Source organism: Paramormyrops kingsleyae, chromosome 15 (assembly GCF_048594095.1).
Source record: "Paramormyrops kingsleyae isolate MSU_618 chromosome 15, PKINGS_0.4, whole genome shotgun sequence".
Classification (NCBI taxonomy): domain Eukaryota; kingdom Metazoa; phylum Chordata; class Actinopteri; order Osteoglossiformes; family Mormyridae; genus Paramormyrops; species Paramormyrops kingsleyae.
The window spans coordinates 9,607,412-9,625,994 of record NC_132811.1 but is presented as its reverse complement, the minus strand read 5'-3'; the positions used below and the strand labels follow the sequence as shown (position 1 = coordinate 9,625,994).

Here is an 18,583-nt window from a genome sequence, read left to right as displayed (position 1 = left end):
AACAGGCAAATGAAATACAAAGAAAAAGCAAACCCCAAGTCCAAATTATTACCCAAAACCCAAAATATTCATAACTCAGACATTGTTCGACAATTGTTATTACAATTGCAGCATTTTTGTGCAATTTAGATTAAAAAAAAAACTATAGCCAGACATGGACAAGAAACGTCAAAATGTACTTTGATACCAAATACCCTATTTGTAAGTGTATCAAAGCAACTACAAAACACAGCCAACAACATACCAAAGTAAACTATAGTATTTTGTATTTTACATACAAACACAGTTTAAGCTCTTTCTTCAGCAACATCTTAAAAACTTTAAACGCAAACAGGCCTGAATGCAGTTTGTAAGTCTTTTGGTTCAATATAAGTGACCGACTATTGGCTCTAATGACCATTCATTAAAATATTCGACAAAACTCAGCTTCCTCCTTGTGTATCCACGAACCTTTCGCATAAATGGCATCGGCTCACATACACTACGGGGAAAACTATTTCTTGTATTTTCAAAATACAAAAATACTGAATATCAAAGTATTTTGATACAAATTATGTAATAATTTCAGTCAAATACAAATTACAAATGCAATTTTGTATTTAAAATACTTATACTTATTTTAAATACATGTATCAGATATACTGCCCATCCCTGCCTATAGCTTTACATCAATTAACATCTAATATGGCTCGGAGTGTTTTGATATTTTCACATATCTGATGACAGAGCAGTGTCATTATTCTGCAGGGCATGATGTAAATGTTACACAGAAGAAACTCTGCTCAATCGTCAATTCCCCAGGCAATTATTTACCTTAATGGGCTCTCTGATAGGGGAACAGGCTCTGGGTGGCCCTGTGGCCAGGCCTGGTCAGAATCGTCATCCGAGAGAGGGGCTGATGTAATTATAGGCAGCACAATCATGTGGTTGTCAGGGGCAGCAGCTTTGTAAGGAAGCATGCACTGCCCCCCCCCCCCCCCCCCCCCCCCCCAGCTCTGTGTTTTCTCCCAGGACCAGCGGCCCCTTATTGGCTTATGCTTTGATGCTCTCAGCCAGCAGATCATTCTGTGAAGGAAACAGCACCCAAGTGATGATTTCCAACTGTCTGCCTGGCTGTTTTGACCAAGGTTCTTATCTCCAGTGTCATGAATCATGATAGCACAGAGGACATCTAATTTATGAAACAGACATCAGACATTTTGTTTTGCAGTCATAGGGTTTATATTAATAAATGCATTCAATTAATCAAAGAAACAAAAAAAAATAAATACTTGACAGGGTTATGCAATAATCTGAAGGTAAGATGATTCAAGTTTCTGTTTTTTTAACAAGCTCCAGTAAAAAAACATGTTACTCGCTGTCCAAGTCTGACTCAAAGTGGCACAAGTCCTCCACTTTCCCATAATACATCTCTGGCTCAGAATCCATCTTTGCCAATGGGGTGCTTGTGTGTAAAAAGTCAAGAGTAGGACAGCTGCGGGTGGTGCTGAGGGCTGTGACTTGGCCTGCGTGTGCTAAGTTAGCCTGAATTCCAGTCCTCGTGGTTGGCCCAGGCGGAAAACGTTCATCACCCTCAAAGTCCATGTCATTCTGGAAGCTTACCAGTGGGGCCCTCACTGGCTCTGAACCACTGATGGGACAGATCAAGGCATACAGTGTAAGTGATCCCCTGCAAGTGGAACATTCCAGTAACATGCAGGTTTATCAAACTTTCTAAAAAATACTCTAATCCTTTGAATACAGGACCTATTCCATCTTGTGAAAAAAAACCCACTTATTTTTACACTTATTAAACTTGTTCGTGTTGCCTGTTTATTTTATAGCGATGCACAATGATGGAAATCCTTTAAATAACTATTGTATCAACCACAGTTCCAGGCTGACGCCCATCTACTGGCGTCCTTTTCTTTATGGGCTCATTTTCTGCCCTTTACATTATCATTAATATTCCAGGACTGATAACAATATTGAGGGGCCGCAGTGGTCAGCACTGCTCCCTCACACCTCTAGGAACAGGGTTCGAGTCTCCACACTGGCTCCATGTACTGTATGTGGAGTTTTCATGTTCTCCCTATGTTGTCAGGGAGTTTCCTCCAGATTATCTGGTCCCCCTCCCCCTCCTCCAAACAGCTGGCACCCCTCCCTGGGTTATTCCCTGCCCATAATTCCCATGATAGGCTCCAGACCCCCCTGAATAAGACAAACAGATGCAGAAAATGGATGGATGGATGGTAACAATATTGTAAATGACACTTTTTCCAGCTCTCTCCAGATTTGATTGTCCGACCACAGTCGATAATTACAACTAGAGTGAGCATCCAATAAAGGCTTCTGGCTATCATAGCGAAGCACTTCAATATTGTGCGCCTTGCGGAATATATATCATTAGGGGAAAATAAATTAGGCTAAACAATCCTTGTTGGCATCTGTGTGTTTGAACAGCGTGAACCTCTCTGGTCCAAGGACATAACTCTGTCCCTTGTCCCCAAACAGTACCTCCTCATGGAAGTCTCAGTCACAGAGATCAACCCTCCCTTCTCAGTGACACAAAGATCTTCCTGGTTTCCAGTAATGAAAGTCACCTGTAAGATATGAGAGCAGTAATTTTCTGAGGTACTGTATCCTTTTACATTCGGTAAGTCTCACATAGTCCAGCAGACTTCCAGTTTTACTTCACAAGCATTTGCCAAGTCTATCAAAGCAAGCTAAATACTACAAAGTTTGTGCCTAATACAGAGAGTGCTGGTTCTCGCTTTTCATTTGCCTACCTTGGGATAGCACTGGCACATACTCCACACAGTGCCCACGCTCACCATGAGTATACCCATGGCACAAAAAGTGGCAAACACCTGTGGTTCCTCTACACTCATGATGAAGAGGCCGAGGGCCACCACCAGCAGTCCAAGCATGATGAGCCCGTAGCGGTAGGGTTTGTTCTCAGCCATGATGAAGACGGCAAGGAAAACGACGTTCAGTCCTGGAACACACTGAACTCGGTGGCATTGGTCTCCTTGTCTGTGACACTGCCCGGGTGTAGTGGGGTTGAACAAGAATCTGTGTGGGCCAAGCTCTGCTCATCTGGGCTTGACGGAATGCACCGTTGACCAATCACTTGGCGTCTTCCACATCAGTACACCTGCAATGTGCCTTTGCCAGCTAACCTTGCCCTTGGCTGTCTGCAGATCGCACCAGTTACTCATATATGCCACCAAAGCCTAATGACACAATTCCAGGAATGTAGAAGTAGTTTCAACCCTTGAACCAAGCATTCTTAGGCTAGCTACAGTGTTCAAAGACAGTCTTGTGACGCTTGCTTTGTTCAGGAAAAATAGTGCAAATTTATTGATTTTAAAATTAAAAATCATTACTTTCTTCATTCGTTTACAAAGCATATATACTGCGGGTCCTTGGTTTACGACGTCTCGACATATGATATTTCGAGTTTACGACACTCACTCCCATAAAAACTTTTTAAAATGCCGTTCGCGTCATACTTACGGTTACCTATGCCATTTTGGACTGTTAAAAGTGGAAGTGTTCCGTTTGTGAAGAGGCAAGCCATCACAATAGAAGTGAAATTAGAAAAATCAGAGGATTCAGAAAAAGGGAGTGTTTCAACTTAACACCAAAATTCGTGTTACGTCACTGTCATAGGAATGGAACTGTGTCGTGTATCACATTAGAAAGAACCAGTAATTTTAAGTAAAACATCAAGTAATAATAAATTGAAATCCAAACTGTAGTTTTAAAAGAGGTGTGCTGAGTTTAAATTTCATTGACAAGCAGTCTGATTGGGTGTTTTTTAATTAATAACATCTTTGTAATAACATGAAACACCAAATATTTGTGTTCCTTTGGGAAAAAAGGACTACAATTGCAATTAATAGCAAAATATCAAGAACAGAACTAAATGAGTCAGTCAAAAAAATATGACACTTCATAAAATGTCTGTGCAGGAAATATGTGCAGGTATGTTAAACATTGCTTTCAATGGATGTTTGTTATGAAACGGTAACTTAATTTACAGAATTAAGCGTCCCAAGACTTTCTGTGAGCACTGTGTATGAATCCTGTGCTCTAAATGTTTTTTTGTGGAAAAAAGTTGATTTAATTCTAATACCAGTCTGATGCTAATTTGAATATCAACTTGTTTGTATTTTCCAGTATGAACCTTTCCTGATGTTACACCAGTTTCTAATATGACACATAGGATACTTAGTCTGAATAGTAATATACATTTGTCTTTATATAAAATATACCTTTCACTGCTAAAAATGTACCTTGTATTCCTTCGGGGGCCATGAAGCACTGAAGCAATTGGTTGCTCAAAAATGCCAGTTTAAAATATAACAAAAGTATTTTTAGCTTCATTTATTGCTGTCTGACTCTTGGCAGGTAATAAGAATCTGGCATCAATCCAAGCAGGGAGAACATGCAGAAAATAATGAACAACTGTGCTTTTAAAGTGTCAGTTTTCATTATTGCATAATCTATAGAGGTAACGTTCATATCTGCTTCCTGTTCTAGTCATTGTACTTGTTATATCTAAACATTGGACCTCTACATTTCATATCTTAAATTTAATAAAGATAATCAGTTAATGAAACACAAACCATGACTTTTTTTTCAAATATGGATAAACATTACACAGATCGAACTGTAGTCCGCGCCATTCTTCATACCGTTTATATTACATTAACCACTAACAAAAGATAAAAGACTTGAATCACTGTTTACACTCCTAGTGGGGACACCAACAATCCAGGCTTCTGAGTATCACAAATAAGCAAACACTGAGTAAGCAGGAATCTCACCATTAACATAACAGTCTATGATGGACGTTCAGCTCAGCATCAGGCAGCATTTGTGATGAGCTTATTCCCAAACTGTGCCTTTTGGTACCTGGAAAATACTCCAGGTCCCCTTGCAACCTACTGTAGGATGAGTGCTTATTAAATAGACAGATAAATAAACATACTGTCCCCAGTTAAATATTACCTGGAAGCCAATGACTAAGTCAGACAAACAAGCTGTTTGTGCCACTTTTACGCTCAAAAATATCTATGTATGATAGAATGAACGTACAGGCAGTCCCATGGTTACAAACAAGATCCGTTCCCTAAGTTTGTGTTTAAGTCGAATTTGTAGCTAAGTAGTAAATAATAATAATATTTAACTACATACGGTACTGTACTGTACGTTGAGCTGATGAACCTCTAAAGCCGTGCAATGTTTTCTCAAGCGTCACAAATTTGTGCGTGTCTTAGTTATCACGAATCACTGTATTTAACCCAAATGTTTTATATAATAGGCTTCTTGGCAGCCTGTTTGTAAGTAGGAGTTGGCCGTAAGTCAGCTGTTGTTAACTTGGGGACTGCCTGTGTATATTTTGCATATTTCCTGAATCTCAGTGAGACATTAGGTAAGATTTTTTTCGTGTGGATCGTCCATCAGAGGCCATTTACAGGGATCACACTGCAATGCAAAACCCCTGGTATTCCACAGTCCATCTGAGATGTTTGTGCTGATGTCCGAGAAAGGTAAAAGTAGGCAGTATATGAAATAGGAGTCAGAGTTGGCGAGCTCGCGCTTGTGTCTTCTCTCAGTGATCCATGAAGAACTTGGCACAGTGCATTAAAAAGTACTCAAGCCACAAGGCAAATGTAACCGTGGATATAAATGAAGGAACTCTTTGCTCCTTTGTCCCGCTCCTGTGTACGCTGAACACTCTAGTGGGACACTCCGTTTTATCCATGCACGCTTACAGACTAGAGTGTGCTTATTGTGGCGTGGGTTCCCTGTACTTCAGTTTGTGTTCGGTCACCTTAAGGATGGACTAAATGGACCTGTGAGCATCAGTGGTGCTGGACGTTGTCCAAAGCAGTTTTCATGACTGTCTCATACGAGGGTGGTGGGTCCGTGTTCCACGGTGGCAGAGTTCCAGGTTGAGTGTGCATGTGGCTGTTTGCTGGCTCAGTGTTCTCAGACATGGCTCTGCGCATTCGGTCAAGCCTCCTGGAGGAAAAAGGCCATTTTGGCAATAAATTCCATGTCTACCATATCAGGAACATTCAGTGAGTATCTCGTACTTCATACCTAATGAATACTGCCTACAGATAAGCACTCAATAACACTACATTCAGTCCATGTATTTTGTTGTTAAAAAGAAATTATGTGTTAGAAAATTGTTACGTAAATGCCTAGGAACCTGACCAGCTGCGTTCCCAGTTACATCAATAAAAATAAATACAGAAACGTGCATGCTAACTCATGTAGAGCACCTTTCATGTACTCCACTGGCAACAGACGGCTGACAGCTACGGAAATATGACATCCTGCATCTGAGTAAGAGTAACCGTCATACTCTCGCTTTCCCGGCTTGTTAGATGAGTCCACATTGTGTGGAGTTACACTCTGAAACCATATTTATTCCACTCGCAATAAAAAGCAAGACCTTCAACCCCTTTGTTGTGCTAATTATCCCAGCTTGCTAAGCACTTCAACAGACACGCTGAACTGATTGTAATGCTCATTCAGCTATGATGGCTGTTCATCTGGTTAAGTTCTGCTAATGCTAACACTGTCTTCCCAATTGTACAACTTTAATTTGGTGTTATTAACAAAAAAGATAGAAATGAAGTGCAAAGGCATATAGAGTAAATATAAATGAATGTGTGACTTTATCCAGACTAACATTTCTAATATCTTTATTTCTTGTCACAAGGCTTTACTGTTGCTCTAAGCAAGAATGTGAAATTTACACATGCTTTACACCTTATTTCACTCACTTCCTGCACATTTTTGAAGACACTGTGTATCCTCAGAGACAAAAGTATCGCGTGATATTTAGCAGTGCTAGTGTTTAACATAAACAGCACTGACAGACACAGATTATAAACAGAGCAGAATAAGGGAAGTGTGGACCAGAACCTTTCTCGAACTGCTTCCTTGACCTGCTTCTACAAGCAGGAAATCCATCACGTCAGTTTTATCTTTACCTGAAGATTACAAGCTTTTGGGAGGCAGACAGATTCTACAGCTTACAACCTGCACCAAGACTTCAGTTTTAATTATGTGTGTAAAATACAGTACTCTTTTTTAAAATCACATTTAAAAGATGACACTAGGATCTACATGATAGCAGATCTGGCAGGGTGACACTGCGACAGACTGGCGTACCTCTGAATAATGGTAGCCTGGTGTCGAGAGTAGCGAGTCCCCGTACGAGGCTGCAGCATAAAATGACCAGGGACGGTCATGTGATGGGACTTCATGCCCAGGCAGAGGCCCAGCACCATAAGGAAGATCCCAAACATGCCCAGTCCCAGGCCAAACCAGGCCACCACATGGCCGACACACAGGAACAACAATCCTCCCACCGTCATGAAGAGGATGCCCAGTGACACCACTGCGCCGTGAGGGGGTGGCATCCCTGTCCTGGATGTCACACTGCACACCTCCGTTCGTGGCTTTTATGGACCCTGTTGACGAGGAGCAGAAGCACATTATTGTGGGAAGCGGTCCAGCAGAGTACAGAGGTGAGCCAAGAGCACATCCGTGGTGTGACAACCAATAGGTAAGGTATTAATCTGGCGTACGTCTGTGTTTGTCACATCGAACCAAGAACAATGATATCTTTCCAGTGTTAGTCCAAACTCCTGCCTAACTACAGGAAATTTACACTACGATCATTAAGGTTCTTCCACCACATCAATTTTAATTTCTATAGTTTCTTCCTACTGTGGTAAAACTGAAATGGGAAACTCGTGTAAACTCCAAAGTATTCAGGATTAATATAAACGTTTTCTCTTAGTAAAGACATGATTGCTGATTTTGTGTGTGTGTGTGTGTGGTCATTCAACACGCGTGATTGGGCATGAAAATTGATTTCGAAATAAAACTACATCCTGACAAAGTAATATGTTGTGTCCATCGTGGTTTAAGCGGTACACTTAGCAGAACCCCCAACAAAAGATATTCATACAGGCATTGTCGAAAGAGCTAGAAAAACGGACATTTACTAATTTCCATAGGTAAACGTTAGATCGCACGATCCCAAAGCCTTGCCCGCGAGTCTGCAAATCAATGGCGAATTGCTTACCGACAAGAGGACGCAGTTTCATGCACTCTTTCTACAAACCTTTGGACGTGCTGAGTAAATTACAAAATGGGTCGAGCACGTCGGGTCATCCTCGCTCGTCTCCCCGGCTTTTAAATTCTGTTTTGCAATAAGAGCAACTTAAAAAAAAAAAAAAACAAAGAAAGAAAGAAGAAGTTTAACTTAGCCGATCTCTTTGTTTAAAAATGTTTGGATGTGTCTTTTGTAAATCCACGGATTTAGATAAAAAATAATACAAATTAAGTATAGAAAGCGCAACAATGGGTTTTGAGGCTGCATAAAGTAAGTTCGTAGCAGATTTCAGCTCCGGGAAGGAGACGCCAAACGAGCAGACAGATACAGAGTGTCGACTTGGGTGTGCCTGCAGTTTTCCACCATATTTCCAACTTCAGCGGCACCTTATTTCTTCTCATAACCGAACTTAAGACACATTGCGCCTGCTCCTGCTCACCGCAAGCAGCCTGTTGCTGTCCACTGCCCGGTACCCGCCGCGGGTCGCGCTGATCTGAGTGGCGCTTATTGACGTATCCCATCTGTCGTCGAGAGAAAATTACATTCATTAACGTAAATTCCAAGCTGCAGCTCCTTTTAACCTTGAGGAAAACACTCTCCAGTGGATCAATTTAGTGATTTATGTAATATAAATACCAGGGCAAATAAAACACCTAATTGGCATATTGGTTGAATCACATTTTATAGCTTACTTCATCGTGGAAATGTACGTACAAGGTCATAGCTGATTGTTTTACAGAAAATAACAGCTAACATTACATGTATTTAATGTAACAACTTTGCCAGTTTCATAATAACAATTCCTCATAGACTATGATTTACTTTATTATTATATTATTAAATACATATTCTCTTTTACGCTATATACATGTATATACTTCTATGTATATACAGCATATTTATATATTTATTACCTATTTTGTGCAAAACATGTCATAAACATTCGTTGGCTGCTGTCAGAATGGGCATATACGTCCAATTACTTAAAGTATGAGTCTGACAATATAAAATGAAAAATGAAAATTATTGAAAAATAAAATGAAAACGGTCCTTTCCCTTATCATTGTCCTCCTTTTGTTTTATAATCATTTATTTTTATTGCTTTAATATCAAAACAGCACTGTATTAAGTGCTGTTTAAGAAAAGCAGCTTGTGGTAAAATTCCCTATTTCTTTTGTATCCCATGCATGAAATCATGCGCATTTTCTTTGTTTATATTTTGTGGAACATTTTCCTTGAAATCTCTTGCAAAATCCTTCCAAACATTCTGGCATCTTGTAAGATGTATATAGAGCTTTTGTTAGTAAATATTTGACTCAATATGCTTGCTAGTTAGGTCTTGTTTGCATTACATTGCAGCTAAACCAGTCAATGCAACAGTTTAAAACCCTTAGGAATAGCTAAGATAGAATCATGAAATACAGAACAAGGCATCAGTCGTTTATAGTGATACTCAGCAACGGGATTGAAGGTTTTGGATTAGTTGTCTCAGAGGGGTCATTATGTCCCCCTGGTGTCTTTCTGTTGGATAGTAATTGTGGTTAATGATCAGCATCCAGTACCCAGAACTGATTGTAATGTATGTACCCAGAGGACATCTCATGATGACAAAGGGAGAACATGCAAACTCCACACACATGCATAACAGAGACTCGAACCCTGCTCTAGAGGTGTGAGACAACAACGCTAACCTCTGCACCACCATGCCATTAAGCCATGTCCTTTACTATTAAATAAATGTATTTGTCAAGTTAAAATGATTATAATAATTGTAACTTTTACAGTCAAATATGCAGACACTTAGAAATAGTCAATCATCCAGAACAAAGGGTGAGGGCAAAACCCATGTTTATTTACTTATATAGAATGACCAAAGCATGTGCCTTTCTTGTCATTATAGCACACGATTGTAGTTCCAAGTCATCATTCCTAAGTACACTGTACATAATTAAGCATTTCATTGGTGTGTCTTGGACATTGAGGTCGTATTTGCATAATGTAAAAGGCCCGTTTGATCTGTGCAATCAAATCAACTGTGAGATCTCCATTTGGATATAGCTTTATCCAATGCAGATGGGTAATCCATTAAGGAAAGGCAACTTGTGGTATAATTAATTTCTAATTGCACTTTTCATATTCCCTGGGTGACATCATGCATGCTTATTTTATGTGTAGCCTATGGTAATAAATGTTATTTGTTTATTTATTTATTTTTTTGCAAATTCATTCACTTCCTGAGGAAAGTGGCTGATTGTATAGTTATCCAGGGAAGCTGTTTTGTTTCATGCTAAATACATCAATAACTTGTTGTATGAAGTGCGTACGTTGCTTTTTGAACTGTCTGACTCAAAATCTGCAACTTAGAAGTTGTGCTCATTATAGCCAGACCAGTCATCTCTTCTGCTAAGAAACAATAGAAAATATCACGTATCACATCAATACGGCATCCAGAAATTTGAAGGCAGAACTGAGGCCAACAGGGGCAGGAATTGTGAAGCATCACTTCATAGCTGCCACTGCCAGAGAAGGGGAACATCCCACTCGGAATGGACGCAACGTGGAACGTCACACTTCAAAGCTAATCTCCCGAGAGCGGCTAAACAGCGGCTCAGTGGCCAGTAGTGTGTCTGAATAGCTGCGTTGCAGATGCGTGGAGCTCCTGGTGGTCCTGATGGCGACTTCATATGGAGGAGGGGCCTCCATGTTCCAGCATGATGGATTCATCGGAGGGCTGAAACAAGTGGGCTCCAACGGAGGGTAGTCAAAGTCCTCCCCGTAAATTCCACATCGTTGCCTCTCCAGTGTTCTAGAAGAAATGAAAATGAGAATTTCATCCAGTTCAATTCCTATTTGCATATTTCCATCCTGATAATGAAGTATAAGACATTTCTTAGTTTCCTATTTAGGACAAATCTTTATCTTTTCATTAAGCATAGCAGGATGGGAAATGTGTTAGTACGTGGCATACAATTAAAAATGTCCTAACCAACGGTATTGTCTACATCAGGGGTCACCAACTCCGGTCCTGGAGGGCTACTATCCAGTAAGTTTTCTATCATACCTGGCTTCTGATGAGCCACACCAGTTCTCAGGTAAATACCAGGAGCAGGTGTGACCCCTGGTCTACATTCTTTTTACTTTAAATGGGATGCAAGAATCCTTAAGCAACGTTTGTCATATGAAAAAATTATAAACTTCAGTTAGTTAAACTCAGATGTTTTTCCTCAAGTGGTTGACTAATATGAGTTTATGCTTTATTTAATACCTATCCATACCAGACTCGACTGAAGGAGAGCAATAATAATGATGTGGGTGCAGCCCCCCCCTCCCCCCACCTTAACAAGGAAAAGCAGTTAGAAAATGAAAGGAGGATGATCTCTAAAAATGCGTATATTACAATGCATATAGAATGTAAACAGGAAAATATACTAAAAATCCACTTAAATTGATAAGAAAAGAAAAATGTATACTATTTATATATATATATATATATATATATATATATATATATATATATATATATATATATATATATATAACAAAAGCCTTTTTTGGGTTATGAACTCGGTTAATCGTTTAACAATCTAAGTGCAATCTTTATGTACAATTTCTAAACGTGTTGAGGACAAGTGATTCAATAACACCGCCACTCGTCAGATAGACCAGAAGCAATGCGAAGAAGTAAAATAAAGCGAAATACAAACAAAAAGTTTAAGTAGGACTAAGCTGAAGCCTGTTAAGTAATCTTTTTTATGCATGCGTTGAAAGGTAAGAAGTATGTCAGTATTTTAGATTATATTATTAGAAAGGATTTTCTGGTCAAACAGAAGTGGGTAACATTTGAGGATGCGAAATAGCAGTAAAATATACGCTATATTGAGACAACCCATGCAACTAACCTCTGTAGCAGAACGGACTGCGATTCGGGGAAATGACTACCGGGCGGAGGGGTGAAGAGGACGTGGCTGTAATCGTCGCCGTAAGGGACTTGGTTGTTCTTTCCATTCATAGCCCAAAAAAGTCCTAGGATCAATAGAAGGGCCCCGAGCACAACACAGCAAAGGCTAAACGCATGATTCGTGGTCTTTTCTGAAGCCAAAAACGCAGTCGCCCCACCAGTCGCTATGAGGAAGACGCCGATGAATATAGCGCCGTGGTGTAACGACGGCATTGTCCTCCAAGGATGCTGCGCGACCTGAGGATTACCTCTAAGCTGCGGTCCGTGCCGGACGCATTTCCATGGGTGTGCTGATGTCTGACCGTCAAGCGTCGCATAGACTTTCGCTGTTGTTGATTTGAAACCGAACACGACTGTAAAATATATCATAGACAAATCCTTAAATATTAAAACCGTTTTTTTTGCATATATAACATCCTTTAAAAAGAATAAATATTATTAAGGAATGCAAATCACAATGAAAGTACTTCTTTTCCGTTTCCTCAGTTTTCCCGATTGTTAGATATCTTGCTGTGTTTTCCAGGTAGGCTAGTATACGATCATTTAAAAATGTCTAGCACTGATCAAAACAAAAAAGTCGAAACAGTCCTATTTTTTATAACTCGATCCATTTGAAGTAGCCAATATTAATAAAATGCCAATGATATATTTTCTTCAAATTGTATGTCGACGGAAGCATGTTGTACGGAAAAAGATGAGCTTGGGGGGAAAACTACGGTCAGTTTTGGTTTTATGTTCGGTCATATTTATCTCATGGTGCCTAATAGAAGGAGCCAAAAGAAAAAGGTGTTACACCCGCCTGCTGTCAAATTGCTGTTTGGCTGTTGTGTCGTTGCCCCGCCCTACGGACTACTTGGATGAGTAAACTGTTCTTATAATGTCATCCCATAGATGGGTATAAAGTGACTTTTACATTAAAGTTGACCAACCTATATTTCGGTTTAATATGGTAGTCAGTAACCTGAACAGAATTCCTGGAATGCGGAACCTCAGCCATAATTGTTTTTAGTGGTAAAACTCGTTGTCGAGGAACTTCATCAATTGTATGAAGTAGTTTTTTGGGCTCGAAAATCATTATGGGCTTTTATTATTTCAGAATAATGGAGCAGGACAAAAGATACCTTCAACAAAATCTTCCGACTTCTCTTTTAAAACCACCTCTGATGTATCGTGCATTTTCATTCATATTCTGAAAACACACACAACTGATGACACTCTAGGTAGTCTCTTTACCAAGGTGCTTAAATTATCAAAAATATGAATCAATGCCGATTAGGTAAACTTAGGTAAACTCTGAAATATGATTATCGAATACCTGAATACATCAACATTGACGAGCACGGCGTTCACACAGCTTTTAAATATGAGGGATTAATGTTTTAATTCTGCCTAGTCAACTCATTGCATAAACTCACTTATCCTGCAGCCCAGAAATATTGCAAGATTCATTAAATGTATTGCTCATCAAAATACAAGAAATAGCTACATTTTAATTTTAAATAAATCGTATATTCGGATTAATTTTAAAATTACAGCGTACATATAATCTGAGTTATATAATTAATTAATTCAAAGGATAAGGTGAAGGGTTGAAAAAGATGTAAAAAGGTAAGCACGTCATCAGAGTAAACCTAAGAGAGGAAAAAGTCAGTGAGTGGGCTTTACCTTGACTTCCAGAGTATATTTTTTAACAGCTAGGAAGGGATCTTCAAGCAGCTACCTTTTATCAAAATAATTTAATTAGCTAAATTTTGAGGTGGAAAAACATCTCAAACATAAGCTTGTTTTTGGTGTAATCTATCACTTATTTTGTTATGTATCTGTAACCTTTTAAATTTGTATTGGCAAATGGTTGAGGTGTTTTCGTTAGGATTGTTAGTGCTTGTACTGAATGCATTTACGGATGAGTTACCAATTGTAAGTCGGTAATTGTGACTCAGATTGGCAGGGAAATAGCTCTTCAGTAGGAGAGTTTCCTGGATCAGTTTCCTAAATGGTCTCATGATTGCAGACAATGTGGAGAACAACATCTTAATGCATTGCTGCTGGACAGTTATAAACTCATTTGTTGGTCTTTGGGACCAACGTCTAAAATCGCTGCCCAGTGAAAAATCAGATAGCCATGTAAACCATCTACAGCAGAAAGCAGTGCTGTTAAATGCCATCTCACCATTCCATGTTGTTATTTTCCATGTAGGCCCTATTGGTTTCTAGGAGATTGATTTTGTAACAGTAGGAAATTTTAATTCAACGGTATACCAACACTGAATTAATTCCATCATTCTTTTGTGATGACATACCTATGAAGGGCAGGCATCCTGTTCAGTGTATATACCCCAGTCTGTCTAGAATAGGCTAATAATATAATAATGCTCACTGTGTCGTGCATGTGAAGGAAATACATTAAAGAAAGCCAGTCACTAAAGTGCAATAACCTGTCGTTAAATGCTGCTCCCCTTTTCAAACTGAAAGCTCCAGCATTTCTTAGCAACTCTGGCCTGCTGTGGATTTGAATCCTGTAGAGGAACCATCTCATCTCTGCTTATTCTTCAGGTGGTAGAAGGTAAGGTTTTTAATGGGGGCAAAGTCTCCCTCCAACTTGTTCTTAGATTTTTACAGATTTTATTGCCCCCACTCCTGTATTCAGATAAGAAGGGAGGGTTTCCTCTTCTGTTTCTGTTAATTCTAGTGTCCCATAACTCTGTGTTACTTACTTTTGGCCATCCCATTGCAGGAGCAGTGTTATATTGATTACATGCACCGGATCACCATTACACTGCATGAGATACTGTAGTCACATGGCTGTGATTGTTACAACAGCTTCCGTTTCTCCCCTCAGAGTCTCTTTGAGTATCTCATTTCCTGTGTTCAAGGCCAGAATTCCCTACCCCTGGTATAAACAATCGGCATTACATTTAGATGTATTTATTTACCGGACACCTTTATTCACAGCTGTCAATGAGCCAACTAGACATAAGTCTGGCTGGGCTGAGCTCCCAGCGAATGAGCAGTAGGAGGGTGTTAGCATCAGAGATATACAGCATGTTACTCGGAACCTAATCAGAGGCCTATTCAAATCAGTGACAAGTGCAAAATTACAGTAGGAGCATCCAGAATACACAAGAGTTAAGGGGATTGCAGATTAAGACAGAACAGGTCAGTGGCTTGAGGTATTTCTGCAACAGATGAGTGTTGAGGCATTTTTGAAGGTCAAGAGGGACTCTACTGACTGGATAACACTGTCAGAAAAAAGGGTAAAATCCTGGTACAGTTTTGTAACCCAAGGGTACAAACAACATTAATGTACCCCCCATAGTACAAAAATGTTCATTTCTGTACTGTAATAGCTACATTTACCTACAGCTAAGGTACAACTGGCAGCCCCTTGAGGGTACAGCCCCAGTGACAAGTAATTGTTCCCTCAAAGGTACAAATTGGTACTTTTTTCCGAAAGTGGAAAATTCTAACAGCAATTTGCATCTTCCTTGTTTTAAGCCATTAAATAGTTGGCGTTTTCTTACAAGAAAATGGTCATAAACCATTCTTATATCTGTAAAGTGTTGCTGTTGATGTTGATTTTTCCTTTCGCCAAAGGCAGTTAATACTTTGATGTTTAGATTGTTTGATAGCTAGCATTTAAATTTGTACCAGTCAAAATTACTAATTTGTGTATAAATATATGATTTTGTCTGTTCATTTTTAAACAGTGTCTCCGACCCAGCTGTGATTGTATGGTTCTCTTCTCGACTGGGTAACATATCTTCCCCTCTCTCTCGCAAGATCAGACAGCCAGTGCACAAGCTACAATTACCTATTGTGCATTTCATCATATCATCGTCTTTTTAGCACTCTATACTTCCCTTCCCCTCCCCCACATTCGATCAGATAATGCTTAGTCCGACTTCCATTAGCATCAAGGAAATCAAGTGTGGTCTGGTAATTGTGCTTTTCCCCTTTTGAAAATGGCTTTGTGAATTATGTATGTTTTTTTTTATTATTATTATTGGACTAAAAGGAAAGAGGGCCTGTTTTGAAAATACACTGCTTTAATGATTCCTGATATTCAACGTTACATGATCATGTTAGCAGTTCACCCGTTCTTTGCCAGCACCAGTTTATACTTTTCAAAACTTGGAAAAAAAAATATCACCCATGAATCTTGCTCTTTCTGCTGGCAAAACAACTGCTACAAAGATGAGACAAACGACTCTCATCATCTGCGGAGCTCCCTCACAGCACCAGTACTGTCCCTATAATTCTATTTTAATGTTTTATAATGCGCATCATCCTAAGCTTCCGGAACTTTTTCTTTTTTTTTTTTTTTTTTTTTGCATCTTGCCTGTTTCTCCATTACTAAAAGCCTCTTTTCTAAATCAATGGCAAATTCTGCAAATTCAGCAGCAATCAAATCCAAAGAAAACTAATGTAATTTTTAACCAGCATCATTTGCAATGCACACTTCAATGCATTTTTAATATTGATATTTTACTAACAGAACTCTGATTAAGGGCATTTCTTAAAGGGACAACAACCCCCAACTGTAGACTACAATATGCCCCCGATCTGTAAACTTCAACCAATACACATATTCACACTTGATAGATTAAAAATATAGCTAACTTTTCTCTATTTTAAAATTAATGGATTGTTTACAGGCATATTAGGGGTTAAAACAGAGCATAAGGTATTTTTGGAATCATCAGCTTCACCTTGAAAGGTGATAATTAATAATTAAACAAAAACAAAGTTCTGAATCCATCTAGAAATATGAGGTAAGATACATACTATATGTACAGCATCACTTATTCAAGGGCCATATTCACTCTGCATTCTCATAGGTAATGATTATTAAAATATGTATGGTCCAGTGTATTTCAAGTATTTGAAAGATCACTTGCATTGCGATTTTATACTTTTATAATTGCAATCTCTCAGCTCCACCTTTTTGGTCCCTCCCAGCTCCTGCAAAAACGTGAACTGTCTGCGGGTCTCTGAGGACAAGACTGGGAATCAGACTGGGTATCCGGGAATCTTTTCGATGTTGTCTTGAAAAATGGATGGTAGATCACTGATGACTCATCTTCATCCAAATCAGCTACATTCGATCATTGCTGAGTCAGTCTGTTCTAGAAAATCAAAGGAATAAACAATATTTTGTAAAGGCATTTGATTTTTTTGAGAGGTAAAAGAACTTTGGTACCCTGTGTAGACCCTGCTCGGCACTGCCCAACTCCTTGGTGAGAACATCATGAATGGAGAAGTTTCAGTGGGGGAAACATGGACATGTTATATGTGTTATGGTGCGGCATGGCGCAGGTGGGAAAAATGGCGATGATCCGCTTTCAGTTCTAAGACAGAAGGGTTTATTTTCAAAACAGATCACACTACCAAAAACCAAAAGACCAAGAACAGGCGCAGGACAATAAGCAACAGATGGAACAATTATCAAGCAGGGACTCTAACAAACAATGAAAGCAGAAAACCCAAACCACAAACCAGGATGACGACACTAAAATAATAACAAGTAATCAAAAATACAACCAGGATTAGAAGTGAACTGGACACAAGCATTAGAAACCTAAGACAGGGAAATATAGAAAATAAAACTGCAGGGAAACAGAAAATCAATAAATACAAAATAACAGATGTGGCTGGCCTCAAACCCAAGGGTCTAGACACACTAAGGCTGAACGGCAAGAGGCAGGGAGGAGGACAGGATGGCCAGCGACACCTGCTGGCCAAATGGGGAGGAGACACTAAGGGAGAGTCAGATGGGCGCTGACCCTGACAGTACATGCCAGGGCCAGGAAAGTTCTGTCAAGCCACCAGAAGAGGGCAGACTTGGACCATAAAATACCTTATAGCCATGCATTCATTTTCCAAGAAGCACATGATAATGAATAGAAAAGTAAAAAATAAGTAAATGATGTACTATAGCAAAAAAGCTAATTATTTATGTATTAGTAAAGTTACGTTTGTCTATTCACCACTGAGTTCCTATTAACAATCTATCATTGGTTCCTGTGCAGTGCATCAGGTAGCATCATAATTAGTGAACTAGACTGATAATTGTCTTAAACACAGAAAAACCATTGTATACATATACCATGAATTATATATGCAACATATGAATGTTAGTGAGATCACCCAGCAGACACAGTGAGGGGGAGGCAGGGATGGTATGCTCCAAGTATATCGGTAGTTCTTCACAAATCTTCAGCCAAAATTTGTAAACATGTGCACAGTACTACATAGCATGCAGAAAAATTACCCGGAGAGTTATTCATGCAGGTTGTGCCTCTATCAGTATCCCTGATACCCATCTGAAACAGGCTTTGTCCTCTGTAGTGTGTTCTATAAAGAACTGTGTAAATTGTTTTTATAATGTCATTCCATAGATGAGTATAAAGTGACTTTTAGATTAGACCAAATTGTATTTCGGTGTAATATGGTAGTCCGTAACGTGAACAGAATTTCTGGAATGTAGAACCACA

At 39.3% G+C, this 18,583-nt stretch overlaps 3 protein-coding genes across 7 annotated transcripts; all 3 read right to left on the bottom strand.

Moving 5' to 3' along the window:
- Positions 1-1,197: 1,197 nt before the first annotated feature.
- bsnd (barttin CLCNK type accessory subunit beta) lies at positions 1,198-3,180 on the bottom strand. Its single transcript, XM_023792829.2, has 3 exons — positions 2,769-3,180; positions 2,497-2,582; positions 1,198-1,630 (listed from the first exon to the last, which is right to left on the bottom strand). Exons 1-3 carry the CDS (start codon positions 2,943-2,945, stop codon positions 1,351-1,353), a joined length of 543 nt encoding a protein of 180 aa, XP_023648597.1. The 5' UTR covers positions 2,946-3,180; the 3' UTR covers positions 1,198-1,350.
- A 1,045-nt stretch (positions 3,181-4,225) lies between these two features.
- On the bottom strand, positions 4,226-8,726 carry LOC140578538 (uncharacterized). Of its 5 annotated transcripts, none has more exons than XM_072700016.1 (4): positions 8,571-8,724; positions 8,102-8,238; positions 7,180-7,481; positions 4,226-6,015 (listed from the first exon to the last, which is right to left on the bottom strand). In XM_072700016.1, exons 3-4 carry the CDS (start codon positions 7,428-7,430, stop codon positions 5,856-5,858), a joined length of 411 nt encoding a protein of 136 aa, XP_072556117.1. In that variant the 5' UTR covers positions 7,431-7,481; positions 8,102-8,238; positions 8,571-8,724; the 3' UTR covers positions 4,226-5,855. The 5 variants fall into 5 exon arrangements, with proteins under 5 accessions (XP_072556117.1, XP_072556119.1, XP_072556118.1 ...); XM_072700018.1 differs by having other exon boundaries at positions 8,141-8,238; XM_072700017.1 differs by having other exon boundaries at positions 8,141-8,726.
- Positions 8,727-9,962: 1,236 nt separating this feature from the next.
- Positions 9,963-12,881, bottom strand: LOC111833993 (uncharacterized). Its single transcript, XM_023792828.2, has 2 exons — positions 12,031-12,881; positions 9,963-10,937 (listed from the first exon to the last, which is right to left on the bottom strand). The coding sequence occupies exons 1-2, from the start codon at positions 12,456-12,458 to the stop codon at positions 10,697-10,699; spliced, it is 669 nt and encodes a 222-aa protein (XP_023648596.2). The 5' UTR covers positions 12,459-12,881; the 3' UTR covers positions 9,963-10,696.
- Positions 12,882-18,583: the final 5,702 nt, after the last annotated feature.

Bases quoted from the DNA above. Each gene is read 5' to 3' on its own strand.
- bsnd (XM_023792829.2), bottom strand. From the start codon at position 2,945: ATGGCTGAGAACAAACCCTACCGCTACGGGCTCATCATGCTTGGACTG. The intron at 2,583-2,768 runs GTAGGCAAATGA...CATATCTTACAG, and splicing joins TGTGCCAGTGCTATCCCAAG to GTGACTTTCATTACTGGAAA. The intron at 1,631-2,496 runs GTACTGTTTGGG...CTGTCCCATCAG, and splicing joins ACTGAGACTTCCATGAGGAG to TGGTTCAGAGCCAGTGAGGG.
- LOC140578538 (XM_072700017.1), bottom strand. From the start codon at position 7,430: ATGCCACCCCCTCACGGCGCAGTGGTGTCACTGGGCATCCTCTTCATG. The intron at 6,016-7,179 runs GTACGCCAGTCT...TTTTTCCTCCAG, and splicing joins CAGGCTACCATTATTCAGAG to GAGGCTTGACCGAATGCGCA.
- LOC111833993 (XM_023792828.2), bottom strand. From the start codon at position 12,458: ATGATATATTTTACAGTCGTGTTCGGTTTCAAATCAACAACAGCGAAA. The intron at 10,938-12,030 runs GTTAGTTGCATG...CATTTCTTCTAG, and splicing joins CAGTCCGTTCTGCTACAGAG to AACACTGGAGAGGCAACGAT.